At 35.4% G+C, this 18612-nt stretch overlaps 2 protein-coding genes across 2 annotated transcripts; one reads left to right on the forward strand and one right to left on the reverse strand.

The window, feature by feature from the left end:
* Positions 1-11344: 11344 nt before the first annotated feature.
* LOC136998904 (uncharacterized) lies at positions 11345-13718 on the reverse strand. The gene is made up of 5 exons (XM_067352280.1): positions 13475-13718; positions 13324-13386; positions 12701-12954; positions 12416-12575; positions 11345-11596 (listed from the first exon to the last, which is right to left on the reverse strand). The coding sequence occupies exons 1-5, from the start codon at positions 13590-13592 to the stop codon at positions 11472-11474; spliced, it is 720 nt and encodes a 239-aa protein (XP_067208381.1). The 5' UTR covers positions 13593-13718; the 3' UTR covers positions 11345-11471.
* Positions 13719-14439: 721 nt separating this feature from the next.
* Positions 14440-15258, forward strand: LOC105679557 (uncharacterized). The gene has a single exon (XM_012379634.2). The coding sequence runs from the start codon at positions 14440-14442 to the stop codon at positions 15256-15258; it is 819 nt and encodes a 272-aa protein (XP_012235057.2).
* Positions 15259-18612: the final 3354 nt, after the last annotated feature.

The raw sequence follows: 18612 nt of genomic DNA on the forward strand, positions 1-18612 counted from the left end.
TTATAAAAATATATACAATATACAAATTGTTATTAACTTTTTACATAGATATTTTGATGTAAATATACATAATATGGAGCACATAATATACATAATATATACACATAAAGCACATGAATAAAAGTATTTTACAAAAATTAGAATATAAATGTATGTAATTAAATAATGAAAATGTTGCAAAAATGTTGCAAAATTAATATATAATACATACACTTTTTTTATCCTTTAAAGTGCCTTCAACTTATCTTCAGTCAGGTTTCTTAGCACATAATATACACACATAACTACACACGCACACTAACCTAAAACAAACTAAAACAGGGAAACGCAACTAGATGTTTTAGGGGGCCAAATGTCAAATTAGAGGTAACATAGCGGGCCACAAAAAGATCGGTGAGCCAAAAAAAAAAAAAAAAAAAAACTCAACTACCCAAACGATCTTATCTGGGAACTGATTTATTGCTATTTTTTCATCTATTATACCGATATTAGACACACACGTATGTAAAAATAAATATCTTTTACATTAGACTTTTCAGCCCAATTTTAATCGTTCTGTAACATTTTATTCTGCAGTCCGCAATTCGGGCTGCTCTTATTCAGCGTCTTAGAACTGTTAAACTTTTATAAAAAACGAAAATAGATAGCCCTATTCAATATGTATCCTAAGAACAGAATAGAAATTAATGAATAGAAATAAATTTTGTTATTAATTCTTTTTTTTCCGAATGAAGTCGAGCAGTCCGAATTTCGTTTTTATATACACTTTAATCCTGCAAAAGAATTTACAATTCTATGCAACCAATAAAAAGATATTTTTGTTCAAAAAAATATAATATCCGGTCGGTAACTCCAGCATGCTCTTAACACTTATTCCCTTTGATCTTAGTTTTATTTTTATTACCATCTTCGAATTTTTCATTATTAATAATGTTAACATTATTAATGTTTTCATCGTTGAATTTGTCGTTATAAAACTCATTTTGCGTCTTAAGAATTTTGTCACTCTCAGGTTGTATAGTCGTCTCTTGCGTTTTCATTAAACCTGGTTAAGATCAATTTTATGGTCGTCGAGCAGTTCACTCAGGAGCCTGAGTCGAAGGGTAGGCACTTGAATTTCAACTTCTTCGTCCAAAGTGCTTATGACATTCAAGTAAGTTTTTTCCGACACGTTTTCCACGATAGTAGAATATATTCCCAAATATATTTCGTGCGCTAGTTTGATTTTTGGTAAAATATCCTAATTTTATTTCCGGATTTTCTATTCTCACGTAAAACGAGAATTCTCTGGCTGATGCTACAATAGTTTTCAGAGAGGGAAATGTCACATAGTTTCCAAAAACGTTTAGTCGTTCGTGCGCGTAATCGATAGTTGAAGCTGTTTGCTAAAAGAAATCGTTTCCTAATATTCCTGATTGCATAATTGGAAAGTCGTCAGCCACTATGTGAAATTTTACTGATTCGCCGAAAAGAGTTAGAGCGATTTCTCCGAGTGTATAAACGGGGTAATTATTTATACCATTTAACTGTAAAACGTTATTATAATTAAATCTAACACATATAAAGGAAAGGCTCAAATGATAACTATCAAATAATATAATAGAAAGACATTGAGAGCCGTCGCGGGATGTTAGTGCGAAATTTTAATTTTTCTTAAAGAAATTAATTTATTAGTCTACGTGAGATAGTTAACTTTGTACACCGATCTCTGATTCGAGATACTTAAAGTGTACGAAAATTTTAGTACATTCTCACATATGGAGAATCAGTATGTACTGAAAAAATTATTAGAAAGAAAGGAAGAGAGAAAAAATATCAGGGCGCGAGTGGTTATTATAATTAATATTTAAATTTTGAGGAACAAAATTTTCTTTAATTTTGTTAGAACAAGAACCTGTGTCTAACATAAAAGTTATGGGTAAAATTATTTTATTAATTTCTATTTGGACAGTGAGCACGCAACTCTGTCAAGATTTACCGTTTACGGGCCGAATTTCCGAAGAGTTACTTTTCTGTGAAGTCGACGGACATGAAGTCTGATCGGACCCCTGCGGTATATCCGATTTCGAGGGGCCGTTCCCGTGTTTCCTTCTTTTTTACGATTATTGCTTGCAATGCGCAGTTGACAATTTTCAATTAAGTGCCCGTTTTCTTTACAATAACGGCAAAATGTCCGTCAACAAAATTTGGTCGTTAATTAAAATTTGAACGGCAGTTTTTAGCTGTATGGCCAAAGTTATTACAAATTTAACAGATAATTTTGGTTTAATTATTAAGATTTGCTTGCTCGTTTTGTCTTTTCCAACAATTATTGGCGGAATGCCCTAGTCTGTTGCACCACTGGCAAATTATGGAGATCTTATTGTTAAAATTACTTGTTTGCTTATTAGAATTATTTAAGCGGCAATTCTTTGCATTATAACTCGGTTTTAAACATAATTGACATTTTATTATATTTTCTTGCACCACATTTATCGGTCGTCGAGTTTGAGGACACTCGCGTAATCGACACTTCTCTGGGCTATGCCCGCGTTTTTTACAAATCTGACAGATCAGAATTTCTGTGCTTAAATTATTTTGTTTAAAAAAGCCTGCCACTTGCATAAGCTTCCTACAGTTAGCTGCTGTGTGGCCAATTTTAAAACAAATTTGACAAATTCCTGTGGAACGATTTTCTTCTACATTATTTCGGTCGGAGTTAACAGATCTATGTCGTAAATCTGTAATAGCACGAAGCTCTCTTTCTATCCGTAAGGCGTCTGTTACGGTCGCTTGTACGTCTAAGTTTCGAGCGATCCTCTGCTCAATTTCGGGTTTTAGGCCTCAGATGAAACATTTACACATGTCTTTTTCTAAAGATGCTTGAACGTCTTGATCTGTTAACGCATGTTCTGAACTACGATAAGCTTCTCGTATCTGTTTTCCTAGCAGTTTTACACGATTAGCATAAGTGACGACGTCCTCGTCGTTCTTTTGATATACGCTTCCTAATTCTTCCTGTAACTGATACACATTTTTAGATCCGCCGTAAATTTGTTTTAAATATTTAGTTAATTGCGCTACCGTTTCGAAATCTTGATCTCTGATTGTTTGTCGCGCCTCGCCTACTATTCGCGTTCGTAACATTTTAGTGAATTAAGGCTCTGCTTCACTAGGCAACACTTTGCCTCTTCACATCCTTTGATAAAATAATTTAGTGGGATATTTTTTCCGCCAAAAAATGGAACGGCTTTGACCGCGTATTTTAGGGTAGCGAACGGATTACTTTGCACCATATTTTTCACCTTTTTACTGTTATTTGGACTTGGTTTAAAATTTAAGTGTTCGCTTTTACCACACGGTCTAATAGTACCGTCGCCGGAATCGTCGGAATTGTACTCGGGAGCACTAGATTCCACTAAGAATGCTTCAATTTCAGATTTATTAGCTTTAAAGTTAATTCTTTTGAGAACGCGAGCGGAGGAGGCTACTGGAGTGGATGTGTGAAGTGTATCTAGTGTGTCTGATTTAGTTTTCTTTTTGCCTTTTATAACGGCTTTATATTGTTCTTCTATTTTATCTTTATTGGATTTAGATCTTGTTGTCATTTCTGTCTCTCAAAAATTGCATTTTTCATCCCGAACGAGCCCTCAATTTTTCTTTACTATCAAGTCTGTTACATCCTGATGGAAGAATTTTTCTTGGACTCGACGATCAATGTTAGGCGGGCACAAGCCGAACGGTTTGTTAGGACTAGCGACGGGTCAGCGACCGAAAAAGTCGTTTTACTCCATTGACAAGTCAACCGCTCGTAGGTTCCCTTTTGGGTCAAGAAATCGAATTCCTTTTACCCGGGACGGAACCCTTGTGCAAAATTTGAAGGAGAAGTGAGGAACGAACAAAGGAGGGTCTAATTAAATAATAAAAGCAAAATTTTAATTAATGATGGCTTAAAATTTAATCATAATCTTTGGTTTGAGTACAAGTGAACTTAACATTTAATCTTAACTTTGGTTTGAGTATAAGTAAAACTTAACATTTAATCATAACTAATATAACTAATATATTGTTACGTCCTACGTCCTGTACGGACCTTTCCCTTGCACAAGTTTCTCACAACCAGTCGGAAAAATTCAAAGAAACGTTCCGAGAATATTATTTTAATGATTTAAGATCCCGAATGTACTATAATAATCTTTTAGGCCTTCAATCGAAAATTTGTCGAGATACGCGACACGCGACCGCGATAGTAGACTTTGAATTTTCGCCGACAGAAAAGCCGACGGAACGATAAACATGTCATTCGAGCAATCCATCTATTAATCTTCAAACAACCTTTTTTATCTTATTTTTATTAACAACCCCTCGGAAGGAATGTCTCCCTTCCAAAACCCAAAATTTCGAGTATAAAAGGAAGACACCCACCCGTGAAGCAGGCAGTTAATATAGTTCTCTCAACATCTCTGAATCCAGCTCAATTATTATCGAATCTTAGTTCATACCTTAATATATTAGAAAAAACCGATTGTATCTCAAAGTGCTTGTATATCAATAATTATAGTAAACGTGTTTGTTAAACAATATTTTGACTAAAACCATTTCTCACACATTCAACCTACCCCGCCTCATTCCTAATTGTTTCTTCAGATCAGCACTCAGTATCGATATTTTCGGTGCGGACCACCGCACGTGGTATCGATTTCTGTATCCCCGCGTATCGTGGTGCGGCCCACCGCACGCTTTACGCCTGGAATTTCTGGACTAACATAAATATCCTTTCTTATCCCTAAATCCAAAATTCGTCGCGGAGGAGTAAAGTACCGCGCGCGGCAATTGCTTCTCCACATATTAAACCAACCTCCGAGCAATATTCGTTATACATCGGTGTGAATACGGACCACTGAACGATCCAAGAAGATCCAGATATATTTCCAGGACATCCAAGTAGTAAGTCAAAACCTTCATAATTAAATAATTATTAGTTGTAAGACCTCTCGCGCCTTCCTCTTCTACCCCCCCCCCTTCCCTTTGAAAATTACACGAGGTTCCATCCTTGGTAAAAGGACCTTCTTAAGTCTCTTGACCAGAAAACGGAACCACGAACGATTGGTTGAGGCCTCTAACAGGATAATATCGATCTTTACGATCGTTGACCTGTTCTCAGCCAAAGAAAATCGTTCGGCTTGCGCGGTCGCCTCTCCTCATACCGACCACCGAGCAAACACCATAAAATACTTTTATGGTTGCGTCCGCCCGTATGCCTGACCCTACCCCTTTCCCTCCAGGTTAGGACGTAACAATATATATATTTATATTCGTGTATATTTACAATAGTGTGTGTGTATCTTTTATTCTTTAGGAGAGAGGACAAAGAAAATGTAGTATTATACTTGATTTAAAATTTGTTTCTTAGAATTAGCGCTTTTATTATGCGGCGGCAGCGGCTTTGATCATGCGGTGAAATATCATACGCTGGCCTAGTGCCTACTGACCTAGTTAAACCTTAGACCTGCGATTACTATTCCTCGAAAGGAAATGCAATTGTCGAGTGAGTTATCTCATATTATAAAGGATATTATGTTAGCTATCGGCGGATAACGATTATGATAAAATTTAGCGGTATCTTTGATGTAAAGGTATATAAACCGGATCCCGACGAAGTCAAGTAGTCGAGAAAAAGATCCTGACACTACGAAAGATTAAAATTGTATATTCTATAAAGTTTGAGTCTTTAGTCTTTATTTGTTCTCGCACTCAGCACAGTAGAGTAGCGCTACCGTATTTAGGCTACTGCTGCAGTTTTATTAAAAGCGAGATTGATGTAGTTCAGTCCCTACAGAAGAGAAGCGCAACTGTATTTAGGCTTCTATAAATTGATAAGAGAAGCGCTACCACACTTAGCCTTGTACAAAAATAATAAAATAAAAAAGGAATGAACCGACTTACTCGTTACGGTGAGAGAAAGATAGTTGTTCCGATTTAAGTGGTGAGTAGTTTCAGATCGCTTGTGAAGTGGGAAAAGAATCGTGTAGTCTGATCAGGACGTAACAATAATATCTTATATAAAAAAATAAAAAATACTGTTTTTAATAAATTTTATCTATTATTTTAGTAATATTTAGTGCTTCTTTTTCTATCATTATAAAGACTTTGGTAGAGCGACAGACTCCTGCGGAAACTCACACGTCAACGGATATGGGCAACATTGTAGTCAAAATATTAATTATTTTGGTAAACCATAAACTTCCAGGAAGAAATAATATTATCATCCAAGTCAGTCGTCTCAACATTCAGTCTTTTGCAATCGTTAGTGTCTAGCAGTTGAACGATTAAAATCGGGGAATTGCTGAGAGTTTGTAACCCCTGCATTCGTAGACTTCAGAATTTTTAACGACTCTCAGGTAAGTGAGATAGTGCATAAGACATTTTACTCTTTAAATGTTTAAAATACAGTATATATTTTATATATTTTGTATATTTTATTTTTTTAATTTTTAAAAACAATTATTTCAATACATATATCGATAAATAAAATTTATATAAAAGATATCAATACATAATATTAATAATTACGTTATAACGCTTTTCAGACGCGTGACGCAACTTGATTATATCGCTTTTTGCTTTTCATCTCATAAGTAACTGTTGCAATAAATCCATACGCAAGGATGTTTTCTGAAAAAAATCTCGGTAAAGATTATTCCAGTATATCTAAACACAAACTACGATTGCGTGTTTGTAACAACAAAAGAGATCTTGGCGAAAGTTTACGTAGCTTGGCTGAATATGTTACCCACGTTTATATCGACAGAAGACGGAAGACCGTGATGAATCGTTTACTTGTAAATGCAAGTAGAATTAAAAAATTCAAAGATTTATGTGACAAAGATATAGTAGGGGGACATTTTCCCGTCACTGACATCATAAATAAATTTAATTTTTTTTCTGCGATATACAATGCATATGTAAATAAATATGAGATCTTTTCAAATTTCAGAAAATACATTCTGCCGATTTTTATTATTCTGGGTCTTTTAGGAAACTGTTTGTCCGCCATCGTGCTCTTCCGTAAAAAGATGCGTTCTTTATCGTGCAGCATCTACTTGGGCATGCTAGCAATAAACGTCTATTCGACGATATCACTCATAACATGGCTCGACTTAATGCAAATAGGATTTTTTTGCAGAGAACTAATCCACGTGCTTGCGTAATGTTCAAAAATAAGAAAGAACAGAAATATCATGAAGATGGATAATTATGAGTAAGAGTATGATTAATACCGAACTATGCAGTTATAATAAAGTAAGACTATAATTGAAATTCTATACTATGTTCTATATTAAACGGCATTCTATACTACAAAAAAATCGATAAAATTAAATATTAGATGCAAAAATTTCCTGATAAATATCAAAAATTTACTAAATACATACCCAGTAAACACAAAGTAACAGTAACACAACATTAATGTTATTATTTCCCACTTAACAATATAATTGTTACGTACAAGGTATGTTATATTGCAGTTACATTGTTGAGTGGGAAATTATAACAATGACGTTATGTTACTGTTAGCTTGTGTTTACTGGATATATGTATATTGCAAATGTACATAATTTTATAAATCTTATACTATTTACTTTATATATTTCCATTATTTAAAAACACATACAATAGTAAGGCTTCATATGATAACAATCAAGAAATATAATAGAAGAGCATTAAGAGCCGTCGCAGGATGTTAGTGCTAAATTTTTAATTTTTCTTAAAAAAATTAATAAATTAGTCCACAAGAGACAGTTAAATTGTACACCGATCTCAGATCGAGATACCTAAAGTGTACAAAATTTTAAGTACATTGTTCTCATATATCGAGAAACTTAATGTACATATAGGGATTATTGGAAAGAAAGGAAGAGAGAGAAAAAATATCAGGGCGCGAGTGGCTAAGCCGAGAATTTCCATTATTCATTATGTAATTTTCTTTCCTTTGTGTAAATTTACTGAATTTTTGACAGTGTGCATACTTATATTACATTAATAAAAAATTCTTTTGCTATGTTTGTCATATGACTTTTATAATTAAATGAATAAAAGAAAAAGTTAATCAATTTTTTGTCAATTTGATAATACTTTGCATTTTGTTACAGCTTGCAAATTTTCGTCCAACCGCACTTTGAGCAGAACAATGTATTTGTTAACAACGTATAATTGAAAGCTTTTCAAGAGAACCTAACACTTCTGATATACACGAGAATACATTATAACTGCATAAAAATATAGTGAGCTGCGAATAACTAAATAAGATACTTATACGTATTATTGTATTAAAAGTATATCGTATTAAAAATAAATTAAAAATAACAATAAAAAAATCTATGATGCACATATATGTAAGTAATATATACAATATTTGAGCGCACCATAAAGAAATCGAGAGTTTTATGTTTATTGTTTCTGTAACTGAAAGTGGGCCTATGTAATTTAGGAGAAGTGTGCATTTAACTATTTGAAATAGGTGAATTGTCACATGATTAATTGTAATGCAAAGACAATTTGTTCATCAAAGTTACGTAAATAAAGCCGTAATTACGTCAATTCTTTTATTACAAGAATATTTTCTAAAAAAAAAAAAAACGTACTAAAAAACGTATTGCGTATTACTTAGATGTAATTGTATCACACAGATCTATACAAATTAACGTATTAATGTATAAGTACATATTTGATAATTTTATTTTTTACGCATGAGCATTTTAATTTTTCTATATAATAAACATTTTTAAACATATCTTGTAATTTTTATTTGTTACATGTACATATTGCTTTCTTTTAAGTGAGCATTTTTGATCGATATACTTAGATTAATAATATAAATTAAATTTGTCTTTGGTGTCAAAAATAGTTGTCAAAACAAGAGAGTAATCATCAACCTAGGATGCATTTGTTACCCCGGTCACATTTTTCCAATTAAATTTGTTAAAATAAATATCAGTATCGAAATTTTCTTAAAGTAGTAACACGATAATTTCGCATATAAGCACATAAATTAATTTTACTAAAAATATAAAATTAATTATGTATTGTTATCGTCGTGTACGTCCTTGTGCCGTGTAGGTCCTTGGTACTCGTAATAATCACGTAGACAATATTTCTGTGTCTTGCGACCGTGTTCCAACACGCAATTCCGGGCCCTTCCCGCCTAACCCCGGCGGTCCCTACTGACTCATATCTTGCGCATAGATGGCGCTGGGAACACGTTCACACAACACCCTTTCCCTTTTATTGAGTTACTTATTTTTTTTTTCTTACAGAACTTTGGCGCCATACAAAATCTTTATATTTCGTATTCGGTTTAATTTCTCGCTTTGATCCCTGGTTTCTGGGTGGTTCCTGCTCTGGAACTACACCATTCGCTTCGCCCTGATCGTTTACATCATGTTTCGCTTCGATTACATTTTGTTCCGCGTTTTCTACCTGTTCTACTTCTGTCTGCTCATCATTCTCATCATTCGCCACTTCTCTCTCTTCTTCTACGTAAACTGGTCCCTCGTCATCTACTACTATTGTCGCGTCAAAGTCTTCTGTATCTTTATATGGAGCGTATATTAGATGCCATCGATTTCTACGTAGTATTCTACCATTTTCTGTTTTAATTATATATGAATTCGGATTCTCATCTATCTCATCTACTTTTCCATAAACTTGCTTATCTGTAATCCATACTTTAGCTCCTATTGCTAATTGTGACAATTTCTTTACGCGATGTCTTTTGTTGTAATTATTCTCCTGCTTGTCTTTATTTGCTTTTTCAAATTTTGTGAGCTTTTTATGTTTTATAAATGTCCCTAATTTAGCTGGTAACATAGACACAAGTGATCGAATTTTCCTTGAAAACATTAACTCAGCAGGGGAATAACCACAATGTAGAGGCGTCGATCTATATGATAATAACCCTTTGCTAACGTCTGTACATTTTTTTAGAATCATTTTAGCAACTTTTACTGCTGATTCGACTTCGCCGTTACTTTGTGAATATTTAGGTGAACTTGTTATATGTTTGAAGTCGAAGTCTCTAGCAAATTGTTTGAATTCGGCCGAAAATTGCGTACCTGGATCAGTTCTTACTATTTCTGGAATTCCAAATCTTGCGAAAACTTTCTTACATTTCCTGATGACCATTTTTTCGGTTAATGATTTTAAAGATAAAATTTCAAAATATCGTGAATAATAATCCGTTACAATCAAATACCATTTGTTTTGAATCTTAAATAAATCCATCGCAATTTTCTGCCACGGTCTCTCGGGAAAGTTTTCTTTTACGAACGGTTCTTTAATATTTCTTCTTTGCTCTATACAGTTTGGGCAGTTTTCTACCAATGTCTTCAATTGGCTACTAATACCTGGCCACCACACTGATTGTTTCGCCATTTCGCGACATCTATTTATGCCCAAATGACCTGAATGTATCTTAGACAATATCTCTACCTGCAGACTCGAAGGTATTATTAACCGTGCATTATACAATAATAAATCATTACAGAACGAAATATTTTCTTTGAGGCTATAATACGGTAACAAACCATCTTCCAACCTATTTTTATCTGGCCACTTTTCCAGACAATAATTCTTTAATTTAGAGCAAATAAAATCTTTTCTTTGTTCGTCTTTTATTTTCTCTAACATATTTTGTGTAGTTGGAAAGTTATCAACTACAAAATTTATATATCCCTCAATTTCTTGCGGTAACTCATCACTGTAATATGATTCTCTACTAATCGGACTTCTTGACAGACAGTCCGCCAACACCAGTTGCTTACCTGGCACGTAAACTATTTTGTAATTGTATCGCATTAATCTTAATCTGATTCTTTGCAAACGCGGCGTTAAATCATCAAGCGATTTGCTCTGTAAAATTTGAATCAGTGGCTTCCCAAATGAACAAAAAGATATCTTTTAGATCCCTAAAAGATATCTTGCTATGTCTTGAGATGTCTTACATTTTTAACGAAAAGATATCTTTTAGGAATCTAAAAGATATCTTATGCAACAGTTTAAGATATCTTTCAGATATCTAGAGTTGTCTTTTAGATATCTTGCAGATTCTAAAAGATGTCTCGAAGACATCTTACAGATCTCTTTTCGATATCTTTTAAATATCTTTTAGATATCTTTTATATGTCTTTTTAGATGTCTTGAATATATCTTTTAGATATCTTTTTGAGAGATCTTAAAATCTATATTGGAAAAATGGATAGAAACATAGCACGACAATGTTAAGTATATTAATTATAAGTGCAAATTGCTCTAAACTGCAACTTTTAATTAATATACTTAACATTGTCATATTATGTTTCTCTGATAGAGAAACTTGAAAACAATTTTTTCACTTGATATTTTATTAACACAGTATATTTTATTAATAGCAAATATACATATATGAAAGATGACGCCAAATGTATTTCAATCGAGAATATTGATGAAGCAGTCCTCTATTGTTGTTTTTTCATTCTATATCTCATCTTATCACCAGCATGTTGTAACCAGCTCTTGATATGTTTTACAATGGATGTAACGGTGCAGTCAGGTCCTTTGCCTTTTGTAAAACTTACAGCCGCTGCAAATATATACATATTTATATTAGTAGATAAATATGGTTGAACAACATGAAATATGGGGTTGAGGAAGATTTCTATTTATATAAATAAAAATATTACTATTCTAAAAAATAGCTAGCAAGTTGTACTTCTATATAATTTTTATACATTATAAATGTCAATGAGTATTTTCATACGTGCATTCACAAAGAATATAAAATAAAAAATAACAATGTTAAAACCAAGACTCATGTAATTTTAAACAAATGAAGAGGAAAAAAGAGAATCTTGAGCCAAAGAATTTTTAGTTATTATTCTTTTAAAAATTTATTTAATATTCCAGTTTCGATTAAAATTTAACCATCAGTACATCTTAAGCAATATTAAATCCATTATTTATTATATATATAATTATTTGTAAAAGCCGTAAATAATACATTGTCATTTAACAATTGGAATAATTAAAAGATTGTTTTGTAAAAAATATGTATGAAATCATAAAATAATCACAACACAATGAGTACTAATTAATTAAATAAATGAAAGTATTTTAAAGATTTGATATGTTGCATTACGTGGCTCTTACAAATATTATATATATATAATAAATAATGGATTGAATCTTGCTTAAGATGTACTGAAAATGGTTAAATTTTAACCAAAACCTATACGAAATGTTACTCGAATATTACATAAATTTTTAAAAGAATAACAACTAAAAATTCTTGGGCTCAAGATTCCCTCTTTTCCTCTTCATTTGTTTAAAAAATAACATTTGCAAAAATTTGAAAGCTCATATAGATAATTTCTTACTGTATGCAAAAGTATGTACCACTTACCAACTATGATGTTTGCAAAAGTAGAATTTTCTATTGCAATCGTATTTTTTGCACCGGTCCAAGATAGCTTATGACCAAGGTCAAATGATATACAGTTTGTTAGAATATTGGAAACCATTTTTTGTATGGAGTCACCACCAATACATTTAATTCTTTTGTCCTACAAAAAATATTGTCTGTAAGTGCTATTATTAAAACATTATTTACAAGTATTCTTGACTCTTTGATATTTATCATTTCTAAATTAATCCATTGATTGATTTATATGAATAATGTGATACTTACAAAACATTTACGAAATGCTTCATTATTTTTCAATGTTTCATTGAATTCTAGGTATTGTTCAATTGATGTCAAAGGAAATTGAGGCATCAAATCCATAGTAACTTCATCAATTCCTTCGTTTGCTGGAAATTTATCTCTTAAAATAGCAAGTATTGCACTCAGTTTGGAACTATTTTTAGCTGCTTCTTGTTTTATCTCTTTTCTTAATTGTTCAAAGCCTTCATATAAAATATTTAGCTTTTCACTTAAAGAATCTGAAACAAAAAAACTATTAATATTTTACTATTCAAAATTTAATATAATCATTATCAGAAGAGATGCAAATTTTTGCAATGTTATAAATAATTTTAAAATACAATAATAATACTATAATATAATAATAATACTATAATTTATAATGCTATAATGGTACAATATACAATACAATAAAAATATTTTTCAAAGAAAATAAAAATATTATATATAAAAGATTATAATACTACAATGTACTAAAACGTACAACTTGTGTATATTATTTGCAGTGTTTAAGAGAACAATGATACAATAAAATATACAATTGATATATATTATTTGCAGTTCTTGTTTCAATTTCTTGAACTGTTTCAGAAAATAATGCTACTTACTCAGAGATGCATGTATTTCTTCATTCATATTCACTGTCACTATTGGAAGATTCACTTCTGCATCTGTAACAAATAACAATAATCATACTTTATTTAATTTCTTTATTAATTACTGACTTGTATTATACTATATTATTCCATAAAAAGTTACCGATAGTTTCGTCTTCAGCTTCTTTATCATCATTGTCAATTTCTATATTATAATTAGAATTTTCCTCGTTACTACCGATTTCTCGATAACAGTCAGCAATATCATCATTTATTTCCATTTCTTCACTTTCATTCTCTTCGTGGAAAACTTGAAGCGAAAATAGATGGTCCTTCAAAGATGAAGGAACATCAGAAATGATTGGCTTGTCTTTGTTAACACTTGAGGTTTTATCACATATGAGGTCCTGAGTAATTCAAAATAAAAATCTATTTATATATATATATCTAAATATATAATGTATACATATTTTGTAATATATATATAATTATTTTTTATTTATTATTCATTATTTCTCTACGTATCAATGTAAAGAATTATTAATCCATATTATTCATTATTATTTTTAGGACTTCCGTTTCCGGTGCGTAGTGAGAAAGATACGTGGTTCGGTAGTGAGAGAAAATTAAGTGAGAAAAGGGTATAGAGATAAGGAGGGAAGGTGAGAGTGGAGGGGGTGTGAGTGGAGGTGCATGTGAAGGGGAGAGAAAGTGGAGAGGCAGGGATAGAAAGAATAAGGGCAAGGAGAGAGGAAGGAAAATAGACAGGTGATATAAGAAGGTGAAAGGCGCGGAACATAGGGAAGGTAGAGAGGTAAGCGAGTGGCTCGAGTCGGTCAGGGAGAAGGTAGGAGATAGATTGGAAAGCGAGAGTGCGGGAGAGTAACTAGGGAGAGGCAGGTAGAGAGAGTGCGCAAGCGTGACAGGGAGAAGATGAGTGTGAGAGGAGCAAGGGGGAAAATAATGATGAGGGATAGGAGTGTGAGTGTAGATGAGATGTGGAAAAGGAGGAGAGAAGAAGGAGGGGAGGGGGAGGAGGAAGTGTTCAGGACATGTAAAAAAACAATGAGGTCGCCGGAGAGAGGGAAAGGAGAAGGGGAGGGGATTGAAAATTTGATAAGAGGATTAATGGAGGAGGTAAAAGAGATGAAAATAAATGGAGAAAAGGCGAACAAAGAGTTGAAGGAAAAAATAACGGAGAAAATAATAGAAGAAGGAAGGAGGCAAGAGCAGGCGTTGAGGAAGGAGGTGGAGGATTTAAAGAGAGAGTTGAGGGAAATGAGGGAGAGGGAGGAAAGTTGGAGGAAGGAAGGAGAGAGGTGGGAAGAAGGACTTAAAAAGGTGGAAGGAAGGGTAGGAAACATGGAAAAGAGATGGGAGGAGAAAGAAGGAGAAAAGAAGAGAAAGGTGGGGGAGGAAGGGAAGGTGGAAAGTAGAGTAAGGGAATTGGAGAGAAAGTTGGAGAGGAGGGAAAGGGAAGAGAGGAAGAAGAATGTAATAGTTAAGGAGTTAAAAGTGGGAGAAGGGGGGAGGAGAGAGGCGGTGGAGAGATTAATGGCGGAGATTGGAGCAAAGGTGGAGATAGAGGAAATGAGGGGGTTAGGAAGGAATATAGAAAGGGGAACGGAGACGCTGTGGGTGAAGTTAAAAAAAGAAGAGCAGAAGAGGGAGGTGATGAGAAGGAAGAGGGAGTTAAGGGGGAGAAAAGAAATAATTAGGGAAGACTTGACATGGAGGGAGAGGAGAATGGAGTGGAAATTGGAAGAAATAGCGAAAGAGGAAAGAAGAAAGGGAAAAAGAGTATGGAGAGTGTACGGGAAGGTAAGAATAGAAGAGGAATGGTGGATATGGGATGAGGAGAATGAAGTATTGAGAAATGGGAAAGGAACGGCGAGGGAGGAGGGAAGGAAAAAAGAGGAGGGGAGAATTGGAGAAGGGAGAGATTGACAAGAAAGTGGAGGAAGGGAAAGAGAGGGAGGGGAAGGTAGAGAGAAGGAGAGAGAATGGAGGATATTATTTTGGAATGTGGCGGGAATGGGAAACAAGGATAAAGAATTTTGGAATTATCTGAAGAGCTGGGATGTGATGGTATTATCAGAAACGTGGGTGGGGGAAAAGGGATGGGAGAAGATAAAGAGGTGGTTACCGAGAGGATTTATATGGGGGATGCAGGAAGCAAAGAAAGTAAATAAGAAAGGAAGAGCTATGGGGGGAATGATTATGGGGATAAGGAAGGATATATTGGAGAATGGGACGGGAATTGAGAAGGAGAAAGAGGGGATAATGGTGGGGAATATAAAAATAGGGGAGAAGAGATGGAAGATAATAGGAGTATACGTTAGGAGGGAAGGGATAGATAGGACATTGGAGGAGTTGGAGGGATGGATGGAGAAGGAGGAGGAGGAGGAGGGAATATTGATGGGAGGGGATTTTAATGCGAGAACGGGGAGAGAAGGTGGGGGAATAGAGGGAAGTGTGGAGAGGGGAGAGGAGGATGGATGGAGGATGTCGAGAGATAAGAAGGTGGATAAAGAGGGAAAAAAATTGTTAAGATGTATAAGGGAGAAAGGGTGGGAAATTTTTAATGGAGGGGTAAAGGGGGATGAAGGAGGAGAATATACATTCACGGGAGGGAAGGGAAATACGGTAATTGATTACATATTGGGCAGTAGTAGGACTAAGGAAAGGGTGAGAGAAATGAGAATAGGGAGCAGGGTAGAGTCGGATCATCAGCCGATTGAGATAAAGATAAAAGGGAAGGTAAAGTGGAGAAAGGTAGGCAAAAGAGGGGAGAAGGCATGGAGAGGGAAATGGGATGAGGAAGGGAGAAAGAGATTCAAAGAGAGATTAGCAAGTTTGGAGGTAGGAGATGGAGAAATTGAGGAGGTATGGAGAAAAGGAGAGGAGAGGATAAGAGGGGTATTGGGAGAAATGGGGAGGGAAGATAGAGAAAGGGGGAATGAGGAGAGAAGAGGGTGGTGGGATGAAGAATGTAAGGAAGTGAAAAGAGAGTTAAGAAGGGAGATGAGGAGGTGGAGGAGAGAGGGAGGGGAGGGGAAGAGATATAGAGAAAAGAAAAGGGACTACAAAGAATTGTGTGAGGAGAAGAAGAGAGAGGAGAATAAGAGGTGGGAGAGAAGAGCGATGGAGGCAAAAAAAGAGGGGGATGTATGGGAGATAATAAATAGAGAGAGAAAGAGAAGGAAGGGAGTGAATGAGGAGATAGAAATGGAGGAATGGGAAGAATATTTCAAAGATATGTTGGGAGGAGTGGAAAACAGGGTGAAAGGAAGAGGTAGGAAGAGGGAAGAAACAGAGGAGGGAGGAGGAGAAGAGTTGAGTAGAGGGGAGGTGAAAAGGGCGATAAGAAATCTGAAGGAGAAAAAGGCAGTAGGAAAAGACGGAATACCAGGAGAGGTGTGGAAATATGGAGGTGTGGAGGTGGAGGAGTGGCTATGGGGTGTATGCAGGAGAGTATGGAAAGGGGAAGGATGGCCGGAGGTGTGGAGAGAAGGAGAAGTAATTCCGATAATTAAGAAAGGGGAGGGAGGGAAGGTAGAGGATTATAGGGGAGTAACGTTAATGCCGACAGCATATAAAGTATATATGATGATATTGGCGGAAAGGTTAAAGGAGGAAATGAGAGAAAAGGAAAGTTTATCACCGAATCAAGCGGGTTTTAGGAAGGGAATGGGAACGATAGATAATATATATGTACTGAATTATTTGATAAATAGGCAGCTGGAAAGGAAAGGAGGGAAAATGGTAGCATTGTTTGTGGATTTGAAAGCGGCATTTGATATGGTAGATAGGGAAGTATTGAGAGGAGATATGGAAAAAAGAAGGATTGAAAAGGGGATTATAGAGAGAAGTATGGAAAGTATGGAAGAAACTAAAAGCAGAGTAAGAGTAGGAGAGAGGACAGGGGAATGTTTTTGGACGACGAGAGGGGTGAGGCAGGGGTGCCCGCTAAGTCCCTTGTTATTTAATATATTGATGGCGGATTTAGAGGAGGAGATGAGAAAGGTGAAATGGGGTGGGGTAAAGTTAGGAGATGGTAGGGTATATACAATGTCGTACGCGGACGATATGGTGTTATTGGCGGAGAGTGAAGATGAAATGAGAAGCATGATAGGGAGGTTGGAAAGTTATCTGGATGGAAAAAATTTGGTGCTGAACACGGAAAAGACGAAAATCCTAAGGTTTAGGAGGAGGGGAGGGAGGATAGGGAAAAAGGATTGGAGGTGGAAAGGGAAAAAGCTAGGAGAGGTAAAAGAATATAGATACTTGGGATATATGATACAGAGAAATGGGGGGCAGGAAGCGCAAATAAGAGAAAGGGTGAGAAGAGCAGCGGTGGTTATGAGACAGGTGTGGGGGATAGGGAAAAGAAGATTTGGAAGGGACTGGGGAAGAAGGATATGGCTTTTTGATAAGTTAGTGTGGACGGTGATGGGATATGGGGTGGAGATCTGGGGATGGAAGGAGAGAGAGGAAGTGGAGAAAGTAGGGGAAAGATATTTGAGATGGATATTAGGAGTGGAGAGTAGGACGCCGGGGTATATGGTGAGGGAGGAGATGCAAAGGGAGAAATTGAGGGAAAGAGCAGGGATAAGAGCGTGGAGGTATGAGAAAAGATTGAGGGAGGGTAAGGGAGGGGAGTTGGTGAGAAGATGTTGGGAGGAAATAAGGCAGAGAAGTAAGGAAGGAAAAATAGGATCGAATTGGGAGGGGGAAAGAAAGGAATATTTTGAGAAAAGAGGGATAGAAATGAAAGAAGTGGAGAGGAAGAGAGAGATGGGAGAGGAATGGGAGAAGGAGATAGTAGAGGAAGGGAAAAGGAGGGACAGACAGGAAAGATGGGAAAGAATAGAAAAATCGAGGTATAATAAGTGGTATGGAATGGTGAAAAGGGAGGGGATACCGGGGTATTTAAAAAAAGGGTGGGGAGAAAGTAGGTGGAAGAGAGTGGCGAGGTTTAGATTAGGAAGTGAGGTGAGAGAAGGGAGGTATTGGGAGGAGGAGGAAAAAAGGAGGTGTAGGCTGTGTGAAGGAGGGATAGAATCGTGGGAGCACATTTGGGAGGAATGTAGAGAATGGGAGGAAGGAGGGAAAAGTTGGCAGGAAGTAGTGGAAAGAATACTGGGAGAGGAAGGGGAAGGGGAATGGTGGATGAGAGAGATGGAAAGGGAGAGAGGGAGAGATGGAAGGGAAAAGGGAGGAGAGGAGGGAGGAGAGGAGAAGAGAAGGAGAGAGAGAGGGGGAGAAGGAGGGAGAGAGAGAGAGAGAGAGAGAGAGAGG

Source organism: Linepithema humile, chromosome 3, assembly GCF_040581485.1.
Source record: "Linepithema humile isolate Giens D197 chromosome 3, Lhum_UNIL_v1.0, whole genome shotgun sequence".
NCBI lineage: Eukaryota > Metazoa > Arthropoda > Insecta > Hymenoptera > Formicidae > Linepithema > Linepithema humile.